The following is a 19,115-nucleotide window of genomic DNA, read 5'->3' on the forward strand; positions in this document are numbered from 1 at the left end:
GAGCATGAGCAAGGAGGTAAATTAAAATGGCAAGGAAGCAGATGTTCGGGTCAGTGCTTTACCCATATCGCTGTTCAGTCCACAAAAAAACAATCACCCAGCAGTTTTTGGTGTGCCATGAAAAGCAAAAATGGTAATCAGAATTGGAGAAGTGCAAATAAATTGCTGCTTCATCTAGGAGTATTTGGGGCCTTGGGCAGTGAGTGAAATGTTACACCTCTTATGATTATATAGGAAGAGCTGAGATGTTGTGTTAAACACTAATCATTGATTACATCAATTGATCCTATAGGGCAAATTGGTTGGCAAGCTACCTCCAGCATGCAAGTCATGAAACTGCAAAAAACAAGATTTAAATGTAAATTTAAATTTCAGGCAGGAATTCTAATTCCCTTACACCCTATCTAAGGGTTCTACCATTACACCCCACTTGTTTTCCTAAGTGAATCTTCCAATCAAAGATATTTTCCCGAAACTGAGTACCTGCCCTTTTAATTGTCTTCGTGTAAGTACCCAGAATACATTTAGCATCAGAGTTCCAGAATTTTGACCCAGCAAGAGTGATGGAATGAATCACTCCAAATGACCCACTTGTACTTTTCTAAAATAGATGAAAGTGAATGTTCTGAGACCCCATCATTTCAGCCTGTGCCTGTCTCACTGAACATATTTCTGCCTACCCTGATCCTATTTCTTTCTCCTCTCGTCCTATCCCTTGTGTGCTCGATGTAACTCTTCTGACATTACATTATTTTAACTGTTTCTAGTTCTTGGCTCTAAATGCTACCTGTTCACTGTCATTCTTCAGTAACTGTACACCACCAACTCCCACCAGAATAGTCTGCAGGTCTGTTACGAGATGTGCCTTAAGAAGGATTTATTCTGTCCTGTTTCTTTTGAAGGAATTGGAGTCCTAGAGATGTACAAAGCTTTTTAAGTCAGAGCATTAAGTATAGGAGTTGGGAGGTCATGTTGCAACTGCAACAGGACGTAGGTTAGGCCACTTTTGGAATATTGTGTGCAATTCTAGTCTCCTATTGGAAGGATGTTGTAAAACTTGAAAGGGTTGAGGAAAGATTTACAAGGATGAGGGGTTTCGGGTGAGAGGGGAAAAGATATAAAAGAGACCTAAGGGGGGCAACTTTTTCACAGAGGGTGGTAAGTGTATGGAATGAACTGCCAGAGGATGTGGTGGAGGCTGGTACAATTGCAACATTTAAGAGGCATTTGGATGGGTATATGAATAGGAAGGGTTTGGAGGGATAAGGGCCTGGTGCTGGCAGGTGGGACTAGATTGGGTTGGGATATCTGGTGGACATGATGTGAGGTGCTACGTTTTGGAAAGGCAAATCAGGGCAGGACATGCTCCTTGGGAGCGCTGTTATAAATTTTGAATGAAGCTGCTTGCTGAACCCAGCTGTGTAGCTAGGTCTTTTTTAAGTAGACAAAAGAAGCATGAGTGGGTGGAGTTAGAACAGAGCCAGGTTTTGCTTTTCAGTTAAAAATACAATTTTTGAAGAAGGCCCCTCCCCAAAAGCTTGTTATCTCCATACTGCTGGGTTTGTGTTTTTGAGATCTCCTGTCTATTTGCCTTTGCTGAGGATGTTTATTGGATGTTGGTATATTGGAACAGTTAATTAGTACTTGTTAAATGATCTACTGTTTTGTTGAGTATTTTGAGAGTTAAGCAATTTCTTAATTTTATTTTCTGTATTTTAACTAGTGTAAGAAAGAGTTGCTTAAAGCTGAGTAGTTTGACCAATTAAATCACATTTGGAATGCGATGTCTGGCACTAGCCTTTGAAATAAGAAAAGGTTAGGGTCTAGACTACCTTGATATGGTTTGAAGGGGTTTGGTCTGGTCCAAAACAGATTTATTCAGTTTTACCTCGAGCAAAGGTCTAACCAACATCTGTCGACTAGCACCCTCCATCGTCGAACTGAATTTGTTTTGTCACAGACAATTTGACAAGAAAGTGTTCATAATTCTTTCATTTAAAGTATGTTACTTTAGGTACTAGTTACATTTGTCTTTTTGTGGGCATGGAACATCCTTTTGTTTTAGGCCCTTCTTCCAACTCATTTTTGACTACGTTGACAATTCGGGTCTCCTCTATATTGCAGAGACCAAATATGAATATGTCGTTGCTTTGTAGAACACCTCCACCTCACTTCAATTTCTGTCCCCTGTCTGTTGCAGTATTCCAGTGATGCTCAATGTGTAGTTGGTTTTCTGTGTTTTTGCTTTCAACAGACCTGTTAACTATCCTACCAGTCATGCTCCCTCTGGACAAATGTGTGTGTTTTTGTCAATAGCTATTGTCATTTCTTTACCTTTTTGTTCCATGACATTGTTTGATTTTGCCTTTGCAGCCCTCTCTCTTATTCCAAACCTTCATTTTAGTTTTTTCCTGCACGTCTCCATTCCCCATCCCAACACCTAACAAATTTCTATTCTCCTTGAGTTCTGACTTGGGGTATATTCCACTTGAGACATTCACTGTTTGTCTCCATAGTTGCTGCCAGATCTGATGACTATGTAAATCATTTTGGTTTTGTTTTGTATTCCACTAGTGTTTGCTTCATCCAGTTGTGGAAAGGTTTAGCAAGTGCGAAAACAATATGAAGTCAGCTCAGATCTGTTATAAACTGATCAGATTTAATTCACTGAATTTAAAATGTGTTTTTATGCTTAAAAGTATGTTGTGGCGCAGTGGGATAGTTTGGATTTGATTTAATTTCTGAATTGCAATTGCTGTCCGAACTGGCTAAGCTGGGTACTTTCCCCCAAAGAGGAGGAAGTAATAATGATTAATCTTCTTTATCAGCTGACGTTGGTAAGTGTATGAGTCAGCCAGTTTGACTGTCTTTTCATCTAAATGATATGGATAGAAAAATAAGATGATTATTTAAAAACAATACTTTTCTGTTACAGAGAAATCCTGCTGCGTGATAACTTGTTTGAGATAGTTACTAATTTTAGAACATTTTATGTCCAGGTAAGTAAGTGCATTACTTATGTTGCATAAAAGTTAAAAGTATATTTTTATATGAACAAGTACGGTTTGCTTAAACGTGTTTCAGATGAAAGTAAAATACATTTTGGGCAAAAAAAGCACATTACCATAAGGTGAAATTGTAATCTAAAGATGCATGTAATATTACCTGACTTCTTTACTTCAAGAAGAGAATTAATAATCGCTCAGATAAATGTTTGTTAATTTGAAAGACTTGCATGAATTTGTAAAGGAAAATTGTTTCTAACGTGCTGGAGGTTAATGAAGAGGTAACAGCAAAGGTTGACAAGAATAAAGCTGTTGATATGGTGTACATGGACTTCTAAAAGATGTTTGATACATTGAACTTGCAAGGCAAATTATTGACTTTAGGATAAAAAAGGACAGTAGCAACATGAGGGTTCAGAAGAGCTTTGCCAGGATGATGTTGGGAATGGAAGGTTTGAATTATAGGGAAGCTGGATAGGCTGGGAATTTTTTTGACTGGAGTGAGATTGAGGGGTGACCTGATAGACATTTATAAAATCATGAGAGGTATAGATAAGGTGAATAGCAGGTATCTTTTCCGGAGGGTGAGGGATTTCAAGACTAGCGGGCACATCTTCAAGGTGAGAGGAGAAAGATTAGAAAAAAGATGAGGGGCAGTTTATTTTTTGTGATTCATGTGTGGACTGAACTTCCAGAGGTGGTGGTGGATGTGGGTATAGTTATAAAGTTTTTTAAAAAATAGGTAAGTATATGGATAAGAAGTGGAATATGGGCCAAGCACAGGCAGGTGGAACTAGTTTAGTTTGTGATTTTGGTTAGCATGGACTGGTTGGATTGAACGGTCTGTTTGTGCTGTGTGACACTAAGAATAATAATTAACTGCAGATTTTGAACACTGCTTTTAGGTTTTGATAGTTATTAAAAATGTGGCATACAATATTGAAGCTTATTATCTAGATTGTGTTTTTAGACCATACAACACAGTACTGGCTATATCCAGTCTGGCATTACATTCACCTATCATTACTTTTTCCAGCAACAATATTATACATCCTTTTTCCACTAATTTGCTATGGCACATTTTGTTTATTGATCCAAAAACCTGGAAGATTAACTGGTTCTTGACAGTTATCTCCATTGTTTTAAAAAATGCCAATTGTGTAATATTTGTTTTTTTGGTTTTGCTAAGTAATCTTCTTGGTGAATATATGTGCATTGGTGCAATCACTGAATTGTTCGACTTGTACCATAGCCTCTACATGATCATGACCATGACTGATAGGTACTAAGTCATCAGACTTCTTCTTTCAGGATGTATTCATTAAAAGATACAGAGAATGCCATATTCGTCTTTAAATCCTGTTTTTATGGTATTTTGGAAGTTGAGGAAAAGTAAGTACAGGAGAAACCTGACATCTGGCAGTATCTGTGGAAAGAGAAACATACTGGCTGGTCATACTGATAGGTTCCAAGCAATGCAGTGGGGTCTTGTGCCAACATTCACCATTAATCATTGACCCACTGATTTGTGCTTTTGAGATTAATGCACATACAGATGGGAACCAGGAAAACTTGGATATCTGAATTGTTAATGGAGTGAGAATTGGACTAAAACAGAGCATGCTAGGGAAATTCAGCAGGTCTGGTTGCATCGGTAAGAAGACCACAGTTGATATTTTGAGTTCAAACAGTGTTTGGATTTGTTATAGCTAGCTCTCTTATTTTTATAAGAAAGGGCTGGGTAAGATCAAAGTTCAGTTGCATTTTGGAGGTTACTTTGGGTGTGGTAAACATATTTGGCTAATTATTAGTTTCTACAGCTGATGATGTAATTGTCTGTTATGCAGCTGAGAGAAACCAGATCTTTTCACTTCTGTGATCCTATCACTCTTACTGAGCCATTTGCAGAAGCAACTTTTCAGACTATGCTCCCTTCTATTGTCCCAAAACAATCTATGCCATGAGAGTATCAAGGGACAGACCATGACACATTTTGCAATCTTTCTAGTTTTTATCAATTACTTAACTCTCCTAAATGATCACATAATATTGGACATTAAAAACTGTTGTGAGTTTGAGCCATTTCAGTTTAGTTTCATGTAGTAGTCTGAATATTTTGCTTCTCTGGAAATTCATACTGCATATTATCAATTTGTTTGACCATTTGTCCTGAGCTTTTGATTTTCCTGTTTTGTATTTCTTCAGTCTCTCAAGGCAGAGTTCAAAACAAAGCATGAAATGATGTGATTCACAGCTTTATTTCATAGATAAATATACAAAGCAGTAGTTTATGATTAGATTCATTTCATTACAAAATAACTAAGGATGGCATGGACGGGTTGGACTGAAGGGTCTGTTTCCATGCTATACATCTCTATGACTGTATAACTGCATTTTCTGGCATCAGTGGGTGACTTCAGTTGAAACAAGGTAACTTTTTGACTGTTCTTCATTGCGCTCCAACTTTCTTTCAATCTTTGTAACTTTTCAGTATTCCATTTCATAAATTTCCCTGCCATGTTAATTGCCATCAGGAAAGGGATAATAGAGTTTCCATGGAATGAGTACAAGGTACTTTTCATTTATTCTGGCAGTATTGATGAGTTGCTTTTATAGTCTGAGGAAGTGTCACTGTTGGTGAACATCTTGCCCACTTTACCTAAAAAAAAGTTTAAGCAGGCTGCTGAAAGCATTCTTTCCCTAATCTTTTCTGGATGTAAGTTTAAATTATCCTAAAACAAGGTGATACCCAAAATATCTTAGCTGGGACTATTTGTACATTATATCTGGCATCCGCTAATGATGAACTAAAATTGAAAAATTTCCATTTAATAGCTAAGGCCAACGTGTGTCACTGGATAATTATTCCTGAAAACAAGCATAATGTCGTCTCTAGTTTGGAAGTAAATGCTAAATATTGAATGGTTTATCCTGGTAAAATAGTGAAGATTCAGAGTGGTATTCTGCTGACAATATAGAATAAATGAATACACATTTTGCTTCAAGTCAGTTGTGATTCTTGTTTTTTAGACTGACAGTCCTGAAGATATGCACAACTGGATCAAGGCAATATCTGGGGCAATAGTGGCACAGCGAGGCCCTGGAAGATCAGCTTCTGTATGTCTTTTTATTATTTTGTGCAGATGCTTGCAATCACTAATATTACAAGAACAGTCACAAGCATGGACAATATAATTTTTATAAAGTGAATGATAGAAAAACTAACTTCATGATGGCGTGCCTTAATCTTCTGTCCCCCTATCCAGTAGTTCTTAAACATTTTTTTTGTTTCTGTTATACTTCTGTTTATCAATAATTTATAGTGTCTAGAAAACTAGCATCAATTATATAAATTCTGTTATTTTTCTGTGGTTCCTACTTTATTGCATCCTTTATGTAATCAAAAATCTCCAGCTATTTTGTTAATCAGACATATTAAAATAAACATAATGCTCACAGGAGAATGTGATTGTTAGTAAAGTTGATATTTGTGTAAAATGGAAAATGCAAAACAGTGGCTAGAGCAAGTTTGAATGAGTTCACTTGGTGATGGGGCGTTTTTATGTATGTTAAATAGTGGTTTCTGTTCAAATGGGCACATCAAATATAACTCTGAGTGTGTTTCTTCCAGCGTGCGTTGTATATTCTAAACTGACCGTGTCAGTTTGCACTAGTTTAACATTGAATGTTGTGCTGGTAAAGCTCAAGTGGTTGAAGTTGCTTTTGCAAGTTTGTTCTCTACAAACAAACTATGCTGCACATGGATTACAGTGTTTCCTCCTCTTATTTCTTTAATCAAGGTAGCTTTCTTGGTTTACTTTCCACTAGAGATTACACAGTCATAAGTCTGTTTTTGTTTCTAGATTCTACAAAAAAATTATAATGTATAAAAGTGCAAAACATTTAAAATATCAAATCAATTTAGAAAATGGATAAGTTTGGAACTAGGAAATACATTGCTTTTGATTGGCTTTCAAAGATATATCTTAATGTGCAAGTCTATGACTGTGTTTTCTACTACTTCTCTGCTCTTTGTGAGTTTAGGATACTCTAATCTGAGCTTTGCACTGTTCTTCCAGATGCGGCAAGCCAGAAGGCTGTCGAATCCTTGTATACAGAGGTATACATCAAGAACTGGTGAATGCGGCACGTATGTGAGCTCTCATGTAAAACAAGTCTTTTAAGGAGGATTAGAATCTAGTAATTGCTGAGTGTGCTTGAAGCAGTTTTAGTCCTTTGGTTGGCATAAAATAGTGAACATTCAAACTATTAGTTCACTTGCTGATTAATGATCAGAAATTTAAACTAATACTTTTATCCACTTTCTCCTTCTGCAAATTAATTGAAGTACTTATTGATTTGAAATCCATGTAATTCACATCTACCATTGTGATTCCTTCCTAGCATGTGCCACAAGTAGAACTAGGAATATGCCATCAAATTTCAGTTGAAACTCTAATTGTATTTCTATGGCCAGACAAAGCTTCACTGTCAGATAGTTATATGGTTAGTAATGTGACTACCCTTCATTTCAATATACCGACAGGGGCTCTTGATAGAGCTCTGTGCATTGGAAGAGTATTCCATCTGACAAGAGGGATTTTTAAAAAAAAACTTTGAAAAATATGACCTGAGCTTTGTTTTCTTGATGACTCAGTGTCTTCGTGACTTAGCAAGGTTTGATGTAGGTACAATTAGCACGGGAGAGGGGAGTTGTTAAATGATAAAGTACAGAAAATAGCAAACCATTCTATAGTTTCCAAGTTAAACTTATAAAAGTGAGTAGCTCTTTTAAAAACTGATCCCCAATTGGTAGTTTAATTGTAAGTTCCTTCACAATATTTACATAAACACAAACAAAAAGTATAGTCCTTTTTTATTGGGACACCATAACCGTCAAGAAAAAGTTAGATATTCCTTCACCTGCAATCCTCCATGGTGTGTTGCCATTTTGATTAATTTGCATGAGAGTTCATATTTCCTCATTTTTATTTATGGCACAGCTGATCTTTTACCTTTGCAATAGCACATATATTAGCCCTATATTAATGCTTTGTTAACAATTCTTGTGACAAATTAATTACTGAACTTAAGTACTATTTGTATTCTTGTCCTTGCATGTTAAATATGTTCAGGGATGTATGAGATCATAGCGAGAGAACTGCGTTGCATGAGCATATTGTGTGATTGTTTGTGTGAAATGTTTTATCATCTTATACAAGATGGCATAAATTTGAATTTTACTTTGTGTAGAATTTTTAGGTTTGGTTAGATCTGCCTGTTTTATTATGCTGATTTCAGAGTGTGTTTTATTTTTACTTCAAAACTGCTTTTTTGAGTTTATTCATTTAATGTGCAAAATATTTGAGGTTTGTTTTTGTTTCTATTGGTCAGTTGTCTGACCTTCTTGCATGAGACGTCAGGATAGTGACAGGATGATTTAATAGTTAATATTTAACAGATCCTAAAACTATTTAATATGTACATGGTGATACATGCTGTGAAGATGCTTCATTGCAAATTGCCACTTTCACTAAATTCTTGCATGCTTTTGTGAATTGCTTGAAACAAATTTTTACAGAAACGAAAGTGCTTTATTAAAATATTATAAAACTAGACAAGAGCAAAGGCCTCTTTTTGCAGCCTAAAGGAAGGCCTACTAATATTCACTTTGTTCTTATTCAACTATGTCAAGTATTTTAAAAAGATTTTGTAATCTTTATTATTGATAATGTGTTTAATTTAGTGCAAATGTGGTAATTTAGATTGGTGTATCTTTCTAAATGTTGCTTCTGATATTTAAAACACAATTGATAGTTAAGTGTTTTTATAGCATAGTCTGCAAAGACAAGTTTTATTTAAAAAAAAGTTAACTGCTTAAGGTTTTCTTTGCTTCATCTAATCAACATATTAATTGGGTGAACTCTGGATGACTTGATGTTGTACTATTTTCGATTTTCCTTAGTCATGTATTAACTCGTCAGTCTATCTTAATTTTTAAAATACCTTCTTCTTTTGCTTGCTTTTTAAAATATTTGCATAGGATTTTATGCATTTTAGTAACTAATGATTTGCAAAAATTTTGAAATAAGAGATGTTTAACTGTATGTGAAATATGTGGTTGGCATATTTACATAAGTATATACTGATATATATTTTAGTGTAATTGTCATTACACGCAAGTATCTCATGAACTAAGTTTCTTTCCTGTGCGCCTTTTGGGACCAAAGTTTTCAGTTTTGTTAGTGCTTCCATGAACAGTAATCAGCAGTCAGTAATGGATCACAGATAACCGTTTCATCTGTGCCTGTCAACCTGGTATAATAACGTTTATCACAATTGCTTTAAATAGAGACAATTGAGCTAAATTCTTGTGAAATGCATACACCATTGATTTATAGAAAGTAACAACAAAGTAGGTTGATACTGTTTCAAATTTGTCATAAAATTTCAGTAAAATATTTTAAATGTTAGTCAAAATCTCAATGTGTATGTCCAAAAGAACGCTTTAATTACAGGAGATGTTTTGAATAATACAATGTTGTACTTGGAGAAGGCTGTGTTTTTTAAAAAAAAGACTCTGAATCTCAAGCAGAAGTGGCACATGAACTGGTAGTCTTTATCAGAATGAGTAAAGATGAAAATTAAAACTTTTGTTTTTAAAATCTAATTGTAAGTTTTAATTGCAGCAGTTTTAAAATGTACCCCAATTAGCAAGCAAGTTGCAGTCAAATGGTCTTAATTTTGTTTGTATCCTATCCAAATGAACTTTAGTGCTCCATGTATTGCTTTTGAATAGTTTACTTCAGCATTGTTCTGAGCCATGTGTGACAATAATATTAAGCATTCTTGTCTATGGTATATTATTTATCAGATTCATTCATGGTTGCTCACTTCTTGAGAATCCGGATGTAGATTTGCTTCATGAGCTGGAAGGTTCATTTACATTTATATGTTTAGGTTTCCTACCCAAGGAAACCCAAACATATAAATGGAAAGCGGGAAACACAGCATTTCTTCATCCGTAGGCTCTCTGAAGATGTTAACTAGTATGGTGACAAAACATCTGAAAATGAACCTGCCAGCTCAGCGAGCAAACCTACATCCAGAACCTCAACCTGACCTACAAATCTTCTCAAAACTCGTTAACTTCATGAGATTGATTTATCAAGCATACTTTGGAACTTGGGTGTTGGACTGTTCTTTGAAACATGATCCCCTGATCCCCAGAGAATGCTTTTACAAGCTTAGATATTTTGGTGATTTGTATGTCCAGGAGTCATATGAAGAGCTTTTGTTTCATTCTTGTTTACTAATTTTTATCATTTGCTTTCAAGTCCCTTTGTTTGAGAAGGTTGAATGTGACTTGACTCTGCTGCTAAGCAAATTGTTAAAGGTCCTGGACAGCGAATTCCCAATGACTAACTGAAGTAAATTACATGACAAAATTTCAGACTATGACTTCTTGTTAGTTGATTCTGACAATATTTAGTATGCAACTAATTCTACAGAAAAGACATTCCCAACTGAAAACCTCTCCCCAGACATGTTTCACTGTTTACTATCTACAAATTAGAGTTTTTGCAGGAGGTAGTTGAACATTACACTCAATTTTGTGTGATCACATCTCCATTTTGCTGAACTGTGATGTTGATTGATCATCCACTTCAATTAGCAGAGAATTCCTGAACTGAGGAAGCCTGCTTGTAACACATACCACCATCCCCCAGCATTGCAAGGAATCCAAGCGCACAGATCTCTCCAGATTGCTTGGATTGCCATGGGAAGCATCTTTGACCAGAAATTGTCTTTCCTCCTGCACTTATGCTTGGTAGATCTCCGAGAACACTGAAGCTTTTATCATTCTCTGAATGCTCTTTTTCAGTGCAAAATTTTAGAAACGAAGTCTGCTTGTTTGTTCTTTTGTTCGTTTTCACAATGAGTGATTTACTTTCGCTCAGCAAGACCTGGGCCTCCAAATCCTATTGTAACCAAGTCACCCATGCTTGTGGTCAGGTGGAACAGATCATCCAATTCTCTAAGCCTTGGCCTTTTCATTTTTAAGATGTATTAATTACTACCAATCAAACTCAATGACACAGAAAATGAACTGTTCGAAATGTCTTATGATTTGATGCTGGAAATTTCAACAACTTAAATTTTTAAAAACTTTTTCATTGTTTTATTTCCCCACTTTCTCCAAATTTCTCTCCTAGTTCCTGGTTTGCCATTGAATGTAGCCATTCTTCCTTCCCAGTCCTTGTATTATCAATTTCACAATCAATACTAATATGTGGTAAAAGTAAATGTTTTTCTTTCCACTAATATTGCAAATAAATTACTTTATTTAAAAACATGAAAGAATGAACTTGCACAGTCTAACTAGTTGATACATTTCTTGTCCTGTTGACTTGGGACCCAAATTCCCACTTTTACTTGACTTGCACCTGCAGCCACTTGCAGTTTAAAAATAAATTTTAAAAGAACAAAGCATACCTGGGTGAGTCTAAAAGTGAGCCCTGTTAGTTTCACTCTTGTGGTGACCTATTATTTTTGTGTGTCAATTCATTTTTTCCCCTCATCAGCTACAGAAGCCTGAATGACTTTTTTTTTTGAAGATTTAATCAAACAAACAGGCTGTGTTCTTATGTCCATTCGCAAGTCAATTTGTATGCAGTCAGAAGACAGTGTAGGACAATATAAAGTAGCTAGGAGAAAGTGAGGACTGCAGATGCTGGAGATCAGAGCCGAAAAATATGTTGCTGGAAAAGTGCAGCAGGTCAGGCAGCGTCCAAGGAGCAGGAGAATCGACGTTTCGGGCATAAGCCCTTTTTCAGGAATAAGGAGGGTGTGCCAAGCAGGCTCAGATAAAAGGTAGGGGGAAGGGGCATTGGGAATGCGATAGGTGGAAGGAGGTTAAGGTGAGGGTGATAGGCCGGAGAGGGCGTGGGGCGGAGAGGTCGCCTAGGAACCCTCCAACCACAAGGGATGCGCCTAGGAGCCCTCCAACCACAAGGGATGAATGTAGATTTCTCCAGCTTCCTCATTTCCCCTCCCCCTACCTTATCTCAGTCCCAACCCTCGGACTCAGCACCGCCTTCTTGACCTGCAATCTTCTTCCCGACCTCTCTGCCCCATCCCCTCTCAGGCCTATCACCCTCACCTTAACCTCCTTCCACTTATCACATTCCCAACGCCCCTCTCCCAAGTCCCTCCTCCCTACCTTTTATCTTAGCCTGCTTGGCACGCCCTCCTTATTCCTGAAGAAGGGCTTATGCCCGAAACGTCGATTCTCCTGCTCCTTGGATGCTGCCTGACCTGCGCTTTTCCAGCAATATAAAGGAGCTGTTTAAGTATGAGGAAATGTTAATGCATCAGATCTTTAAAATTTATTAATACATCCCTGTGTGGGATTGCATTCATAAGTACAAGCGTTCACAATTGGGGATGGGAGGGGACATCCTCCCCCTTCCCCCTCCCTCCTTCCTCCAAATTAAATTCAATGACATGCCTCTCCTTGGATACCTGGCAAACAAAATTTAAAAGTAATTATTAGTGATAATTAAAACAGTTAGTGTGACAAAATAAGCTACATGATGTGTATTTTTGATTTAGTTACATTTTACACATACTTTGAGAAACCTCTAAACCAGTTTGACAGGTCAGGTGAAAGGCGCGGATTGCATGATATTCCACTAATTTTACAAAATTAGTAACTCCTTTCAAAAACTTTGGGGATCTTGGCTTTCTACAGTCTATCAATAAGTTTATTTTGGCACATACAGCTTTGTGTACCATCTAGCTTATTCTTGCACTTATGTTACAGGCACTGGCCCTCTCTTGCTGGGCAAAATGCTTTGCTTCTCCTTTTTACAGCATATATGCTTAACGTCTTTGCTGATGCTTTGCTTTGTGGTTTTTTCTGCTTTTGTTTTACAGAGAGTAAAATCTGACTCTGAAATACTGACATGCCACTAATGACCTTGTGTGTCTGACCAACAATCCTCTTTACAGGAGCCTTCTGACAATTCCACAGCAGAATCCAGTACTGTCTCATCATCCTCAAAAACACCAGCCGCCTATAATCCCCTCATTGCCTCCGCCAGCCACAGTGCAGACCACAATCCCCAACATAACGAGGAGAAGCGAGGACTTCACAAGTCTTCTACCATGGCTCAGCCAGGGCAGCACAAGATCCCGATTGTCTCTACCCGAAAACCAGCTGCCAAAATGACAAAGGAAGATTCAGTCCTTCAAGGTAAAAATGGCATGCCAGAGAGTTTTCCTGCTCCACTGGATCTGGATGATGTCAGTCTTCCTGTCAGTGACATTTAAAAGTAGATGTTGAAGGTAAAAGTGCTGTCATCCAAATCGTTTGTTTGAGACCTCAAATGGGAGTAGATCAGTCAGGAAGAGGATTATCTTATTCTCTCATTCAAAACTTTGCTTCTAAATTCACCTCATTAGTCTGCATAGTGAAATGCATCTGCTGACCTCTCCAGCAGATTCCATGCTGTGGCATTTATGGATCTGGATCGATCTAGTATTCAGTTATCTGCCTACTCTATTTTTGTTTAAAAAAAAAACTTTGTTTGTGCCTAAAGAACAGTGTGGTGTACCGTTGTGGTTCCAAAGATATTGCACCTTGTCACTAAATGTACAGGTTAGTCTTTTATACTATAAGAAAAATGAGGGTTTTCCTTGTGAAAAGATTAGACTTTGCTTTGCTCAGCATTGACAGCTTCAGGTTGTACTGTGTATGATCCTTATCTTGTGGCCTGTATGCGTCTTAATGCACCAAAATCCCATACTGCTTAAAGTGCCTGTCTTTAATCTCTGGGTACAAGTTGTTTATGTATCAATATTTGATCTGTATTGTACAATGTTACATTTTTAATTTCTTGAGCTTTGGACCTTATGAATTCTCAGTTCCTGGAGGAAGTCGTAAATGTAATTGTTTTAATATAATTCAAGTTTAAACTATTAGAATATTATGGATCTTTTAGTGGTTTCCTGTGCAATATATATTTCACGAATTGTGAACTGCAGAAGTTACTGGAGGCTTTTGATACTGACACTGCATATAATTTAAACATGAAGTCTTGAGGTTTTTTAAGATACATAATTATGTACACAGGATAAATATGCAGATGCAGTATTCAATCTACCAAATATATTTCAGCTCATTTGTGCATAAGATTTCTTTCTCTCTCCCACCTCTCTCCCTCCCTCTCTCTCTCTTTTTCCCTCTGCCCCCCCCGCAACCATGAGAACATATAACTTAAACTGGTGAAAGCTTTGAAGTGAAAGTTAAATAGTTGTAAAGTCTTGAAAGGACTCTTGGTCTGAATATGAATGTAGAGAAGACCATTATGCAAAAGTTGAGTCCATAACGAAATGCCATGTTATTTGCCAAAATGAAAAATATTGCATCTGCTTAATCCTATTTTATTAGTATGAATAGAAATCTAAAGTTTTCAGACTTACTAAACCTTTAGTATTTCTGCAGTTTGTACCTTATAGGATATACTTACTAAAAAAATTTGGCTTAAAATATTTATTTCACAAATACTGTATCCATATTCATACTTTTTAAAAATTGGCATTAATTTTCATTATTCTGTATAGAAAATTAGCTTTGTATAATTTTTCCTGAATTATCATCTGTTTCTTACCAGTCATTTTGTTTTTGTGCCTAATATTAATGAGCAGTCTGTTCAGGAATTAATTGACGTAATGTCCTTTTTTTTAAATAGCACAGCTGAATCCTTTGCATGATTCTCCAATGACTTATCCCAATGCACTTATGTAAAGATACTTTGTCAAGAATTTGGGGTCACCATTGTTGCGATGTGTTGAGGCTTGGGTGCTGAAATGTGGTGGTTTTATAATTTCCTTTTCATTACCACCGCTTCCTGTGAGGAGGGAGTGTCATGGATGCCAAGGCTGAGCTAAGAAATATTTTTTAGGAATCTAGCTTGGAACTTGCTGGGAAGGGGCAAACCCGGTGGAAGGTTGTGTAATTGTAACTTTAAAATGATAATTTGTGAGGGTACTTTTTAATGTTGCTCTTGAAAATATGACATTGTTGGACCTTATCCTGCAATGTTTCTTTCAATCAATCAAATAACTTTCTAGTGTATTTTGATAAATAATGGTAGATTTAATAATTTTAATACTATAAATTGGCCACAATTTAGTTACTATAGTTTTTAAACAAAGTATGTAATAGAATTAAATTGTTTAAAAGATTTGTCTAAAGAGAAATTGATAGTGGAGGATCTCTATACATTTAGATTTTACCGAGTTCAAAGAGTTGGCTTAATTGTTTTGATAACTGTGATGCTATGACACTTGAGGAAAAACAAAGTACTGACATGGATAGTTTCAAATGCAGCTTTATTTTGTCTTTTTTGTCTTGGTTTTTTATTCAAATATGCCTTTGTTTTGAGTTTGCTTGTCTAAGTTTGTTTTGCCAGAATAAAATGCATTTAATGTAAAGCTTTGGCTTGATTTATCAATCAGTGTAGTTTTGACTATACCTGTAAAAATTATTTTCTGTTAATCGTCAGTTGCAGATTGTGTTGCTGAATACAAGTCTCAACTGCTTATAACAGTTTTTGTCAGTTATCAAAGCTTGTAGCACAATTAGAATTTCACAGATGACATTTTTTTAAAACTGAGAACGGGTGTGCTTCTGACATTACCTATTGAATACACTAAAGTTGCTTTCTCCTGTGTTTTCACTGTGACGTTGAAAAAATTAGTAGCTTTAAACCCTACTTTTTTTTCCCACTAAAAGGATTAATTCAGTTGAAAAATATAGATGTGATTTCTTACCCAACTCTTTGTTTTTTCCCCCACGAGGAAACATTGTTTGACTAGAAATATTTGAAAAACCTGTGGGAAAACTTACCTGTCGCTCCTATAAAATCTTGATATATTTAGTTCAATATTTTATTTTTGTAACTGTAAATTTGCTAAGCTTATTGGCACAGGTACCGCTTCTGAAATTGCATGTGCTACTGCTGTTTATTGAAAATATTTGCAAATATATGGATTGGGTGAAAGTCTTGATTTTCATTTACACTATCGTGGTGGACGGTATTTAACTACTGGTGAACTGAAAATTTACAATTTGTTGAGTTGGAAAAATGTGTATTAGTCTGCTAACAGAAGCTTTTATTTATCTTTGCTCAACTTTTTATATAATTCTATAAAAATGTTTAAATTATTTTTGACGGTTATGTATGGCTTGTCCTGAATGATGTTTGTTCATCTAAGACAATAAAGAACCATGTGGTGATTTTTATATTGTTGTTGCCTTTCTCAACCAGATGTTTGAATGTGCTCCACCATTAAGCACTCTTAGTGCACATAAACTCTTCCTATTTCAAAGGCCTTTCCCATACTTGTTTCAATCAATTATTATTTGGGACATAAATTGCTAAAGAAGCAATATTTTCTATTATTGTATAAATCTGTACAAGAATTAAAAACCTTGAGTGTTCTGACAGCCTGTTTTCAGAATCAGAATGCTTGTGGAGTATTTAACTTTTTCCCCCTGAGGTTTTTGCCTTCTTCATAAGAGACAAATACGTGGCAAGCAAGTGACTGATTATTGGGCAGTTAAGTGAATGTTTGGGTGCATTCTCCAAGGAAGAAAGCAAGACACAGATTTAAAAAGCTTGTTTCATATTTGTAGATTAGATTTCAGATGGAGATATTTAGAAAGTTTCTTTGCAAAATCAACTTCCATTCGTTATTGTCTTGATTTGCAGAGTATTAAATCTTTAGCAGATGTGTCAGCCTTATGGTATTAGGACTCCACCTACAGGAAACTTCTCCGTCCTAAATTGATTGCTTGGGTTTTTTCTACGTTACCTAGAGAATGATGACCTTCACATAGTGATTGTTTCCACTCTTTAATGCAGGCCCTACAGCTTCAGTAAACTATTGCTTTAGGTCTAAATGAATTGGTGCAATCTTCTATGATTTCCTACGAAATCAGAATGAAGAGTAAGTAGTACCATCTATATACTGTATATTCTGTGCTACGCATGTGCTATTTGACAAATTTAGCTGTACTAGCCTTCAGTGTGGGGCAAATGCATATCATTTAGAAAATTTAAGACCTTGCAGTGTGCATGCACACTGTCAATCATTAAAGCACAATGGTAGGCTAAGAAGTTTAATTATAGAAATATTCAAGGAGTCTCTCAGTAAATGTGCATAACATTGCAAGTTATTTACTGTCAGCTTGGCATTGTCTACTGCAGTAAACCAAAGTTGACCCATGTTGCACAACAGCAGATTCCTACAAGCAGTGTGAACTTCTGAGGGTGTACAAATCTAATATAACAATGAATTTGCTGGCTTCTTAGTGGTTTTTAAACTATTTTTAGTCAATATGCAGGCACTTATTTTTGATAAATGGAGCCTGAGAATTCTATGCTCAATAAATTAGGATGAGTAAAACAGGATTTTAGAATCAACATTTAACAGAATTTCATTGCAAAACTAGTGTTAAACCATAGTAAGGAAACTGGATGTGTAAAAATTGTATTAGTCTATTGTATCTGGTTGGTATGGACGAGTTGGACTGAACGGTTTGTTTCCATGCTATATGACTCTAACCTAAATTATTTTTATCATAAAGCACAATTAAAGTAGACTTCACAATATATGAATAATATCAGCTCACAGCCACCTTCTTGAGGACATCTAGGGATGGGAAATAAATGCTGGCTGACAGTGACACCCACATCCCACAAATGAACAAATATACATGTCCTAAGTGCCAGGTTTTGTAAGGGAGTATTACTTAAGACCCTGAAAGTAAATCTACATCTGTAGCAAATTTGTCTCTTAGGTTTTTAGTCGTTTTTAGTTTATTTCTGTAGTGAAGGTAATGGATTTCCAGGTATACATGAAACTTAAGCCAGGATAAGCTTGTAATCATGCAACCTTTTAGAGTAACTATGGCCATGATTTTGTGAACTCAGCAACATTAGGGCTACATGTGTCTAAATTTGAATGTTTGCCAGTTCTGTGAGGACACAAGTGCCTACGCTGAATTTCACAGAATTGCTCCTTTTACTTGAGATGCTGCCACTGAAATCTTCCCTAAAAGCTTAACTTTCTAAATACTTAACCAGCTGACGGGAAGTCTCTTGAGGCTTTTATTTTGTAAAAGCTCTTAGCAAAATAAAAGTCTGAGACCTAAAGGGCAACTTTTCCACAAATGGTTACACGTGTATGGAACAAACAACAACAGGAAGCGTTGGAGACAGGTACAATTATAACACTTCAAAGGCATCGGATGGGTATATGAATAGGAAGGGTTTAGAGGGATATGGGTAAATGCTGGCAAATGGGACTAGATTGGTTTCGAATATCTAGTTAGTGTGGATGAGTTGGACTGAAGGGTCTGTTTTTGTGCTGTATAGCTCTAGGACTAAGGTAGTGTACTTCAATGGCATGGGTTACACTGCTACCTCCGTTGAAGATTTGGAGATTCTTTGCTTGTCGTAGGATGTGCCTCCAAGTAGGATTACCGCATTTAGGGTTAAAGACCATTCATGTGAAAGTAGTGGTTTCAGCTGCATGGATTTAACTCAGTTGAGTTAATGATATTGCTGGGTCCCTCAACTTGCTAAGAATGAAGAAGCTTGCTGATATTGGAGTAAAACAAAGGTGAGTGTACCTTTCATTTGTGCCTTAATTGATTGTAGGTTCTTCAGCTATTGCATAAATATACTATTTGAAGAAATGTGCACAGCAATTGTCCTCTGCATACAAACTTTAATTTTACCCAAATTCAGCTATTTAGATTTCTACGTAACGTGTCCGTTTATATCCTTAATGATGTAAATTGACCATGATCTTTTGGGAGAGGCCGCCTAATAGATTATTTTACAATTTTTCATCTCACATTTAATTTTTGTTGTGTTGTCTTCTGGCTTAGCTTCAGAAACTTGCATCATTGGTTGAGCATTGCTAAAATTTTTGTTACTTCTAGTAAGCTGAGTAAATCAAGTGCAAAGAAGTCAAAGTAAAGAACAAAGATGCACCGAGTCATAGGTTGAAGTAGAAAGGGTGCATCGTGCA

General features: G+C 36.2%; 1 protein-coding gene across 5 annotated transcripts in view; it reads left to right on the forward strand.

Moving 5' to 3' along the window:
* plekha1b (pleckstrin homology domain containing A1b) overlaps positions 1-16,311 on the forward strand; it is an 83,422-nt gene extending 67,111 nt beyond the window's left edge. For 2 of the 5 annotated variants that reach the window (XM_043712674.2, XM_087998920.1), the window contains exons 10-12: positions 2,936-2,999; positions 6,036-6,122; positions 13,020-16,311. In XM_043712674.2, the coding sequence (XP_043568609.1) occupies positions 2,936-2,999; positions 6,036-6,122; positions 13,020-13,340 (472 nt within the window). In that variant the 3' untranslated portion in view covers positions 13,341-16,311. Of the gene's footprint in view, positions 1-2,935; positions 3,000-6,035; positions 6,123-7,084; positions 7,172-13,019 lie in introns of all 5 variants that reach the window. The other 3 variants (XM_087998921.1, XM_043712676.2, XM_043712675.2) reach the window with 3 other exon arrangements.
* The last annotated feature ends 2,804 nt before the right edge of the window (positions 16,312-19,115 follow it).

This window comes from Chiloscyllium plagiosum, unplaced genomic scaffold (genome assembly GCF_037043375.1).
Source record: "Chiloscyllium plagiosum isolate Xiang-an unplaced genomic scaffold, Cpla_swu_hap1 HiC_scaffold_22, whole genome shotgun sequence".
In the NCBI taxonomy this organism is placed as follows: domain Eukaryota; kingdom Metazoa; phylum Chordata; class Chondrichthyes; order Orectolobiformes; family Hemiscylliidae; genus Chiloscyllium; species Chiloscyllium plagiosum.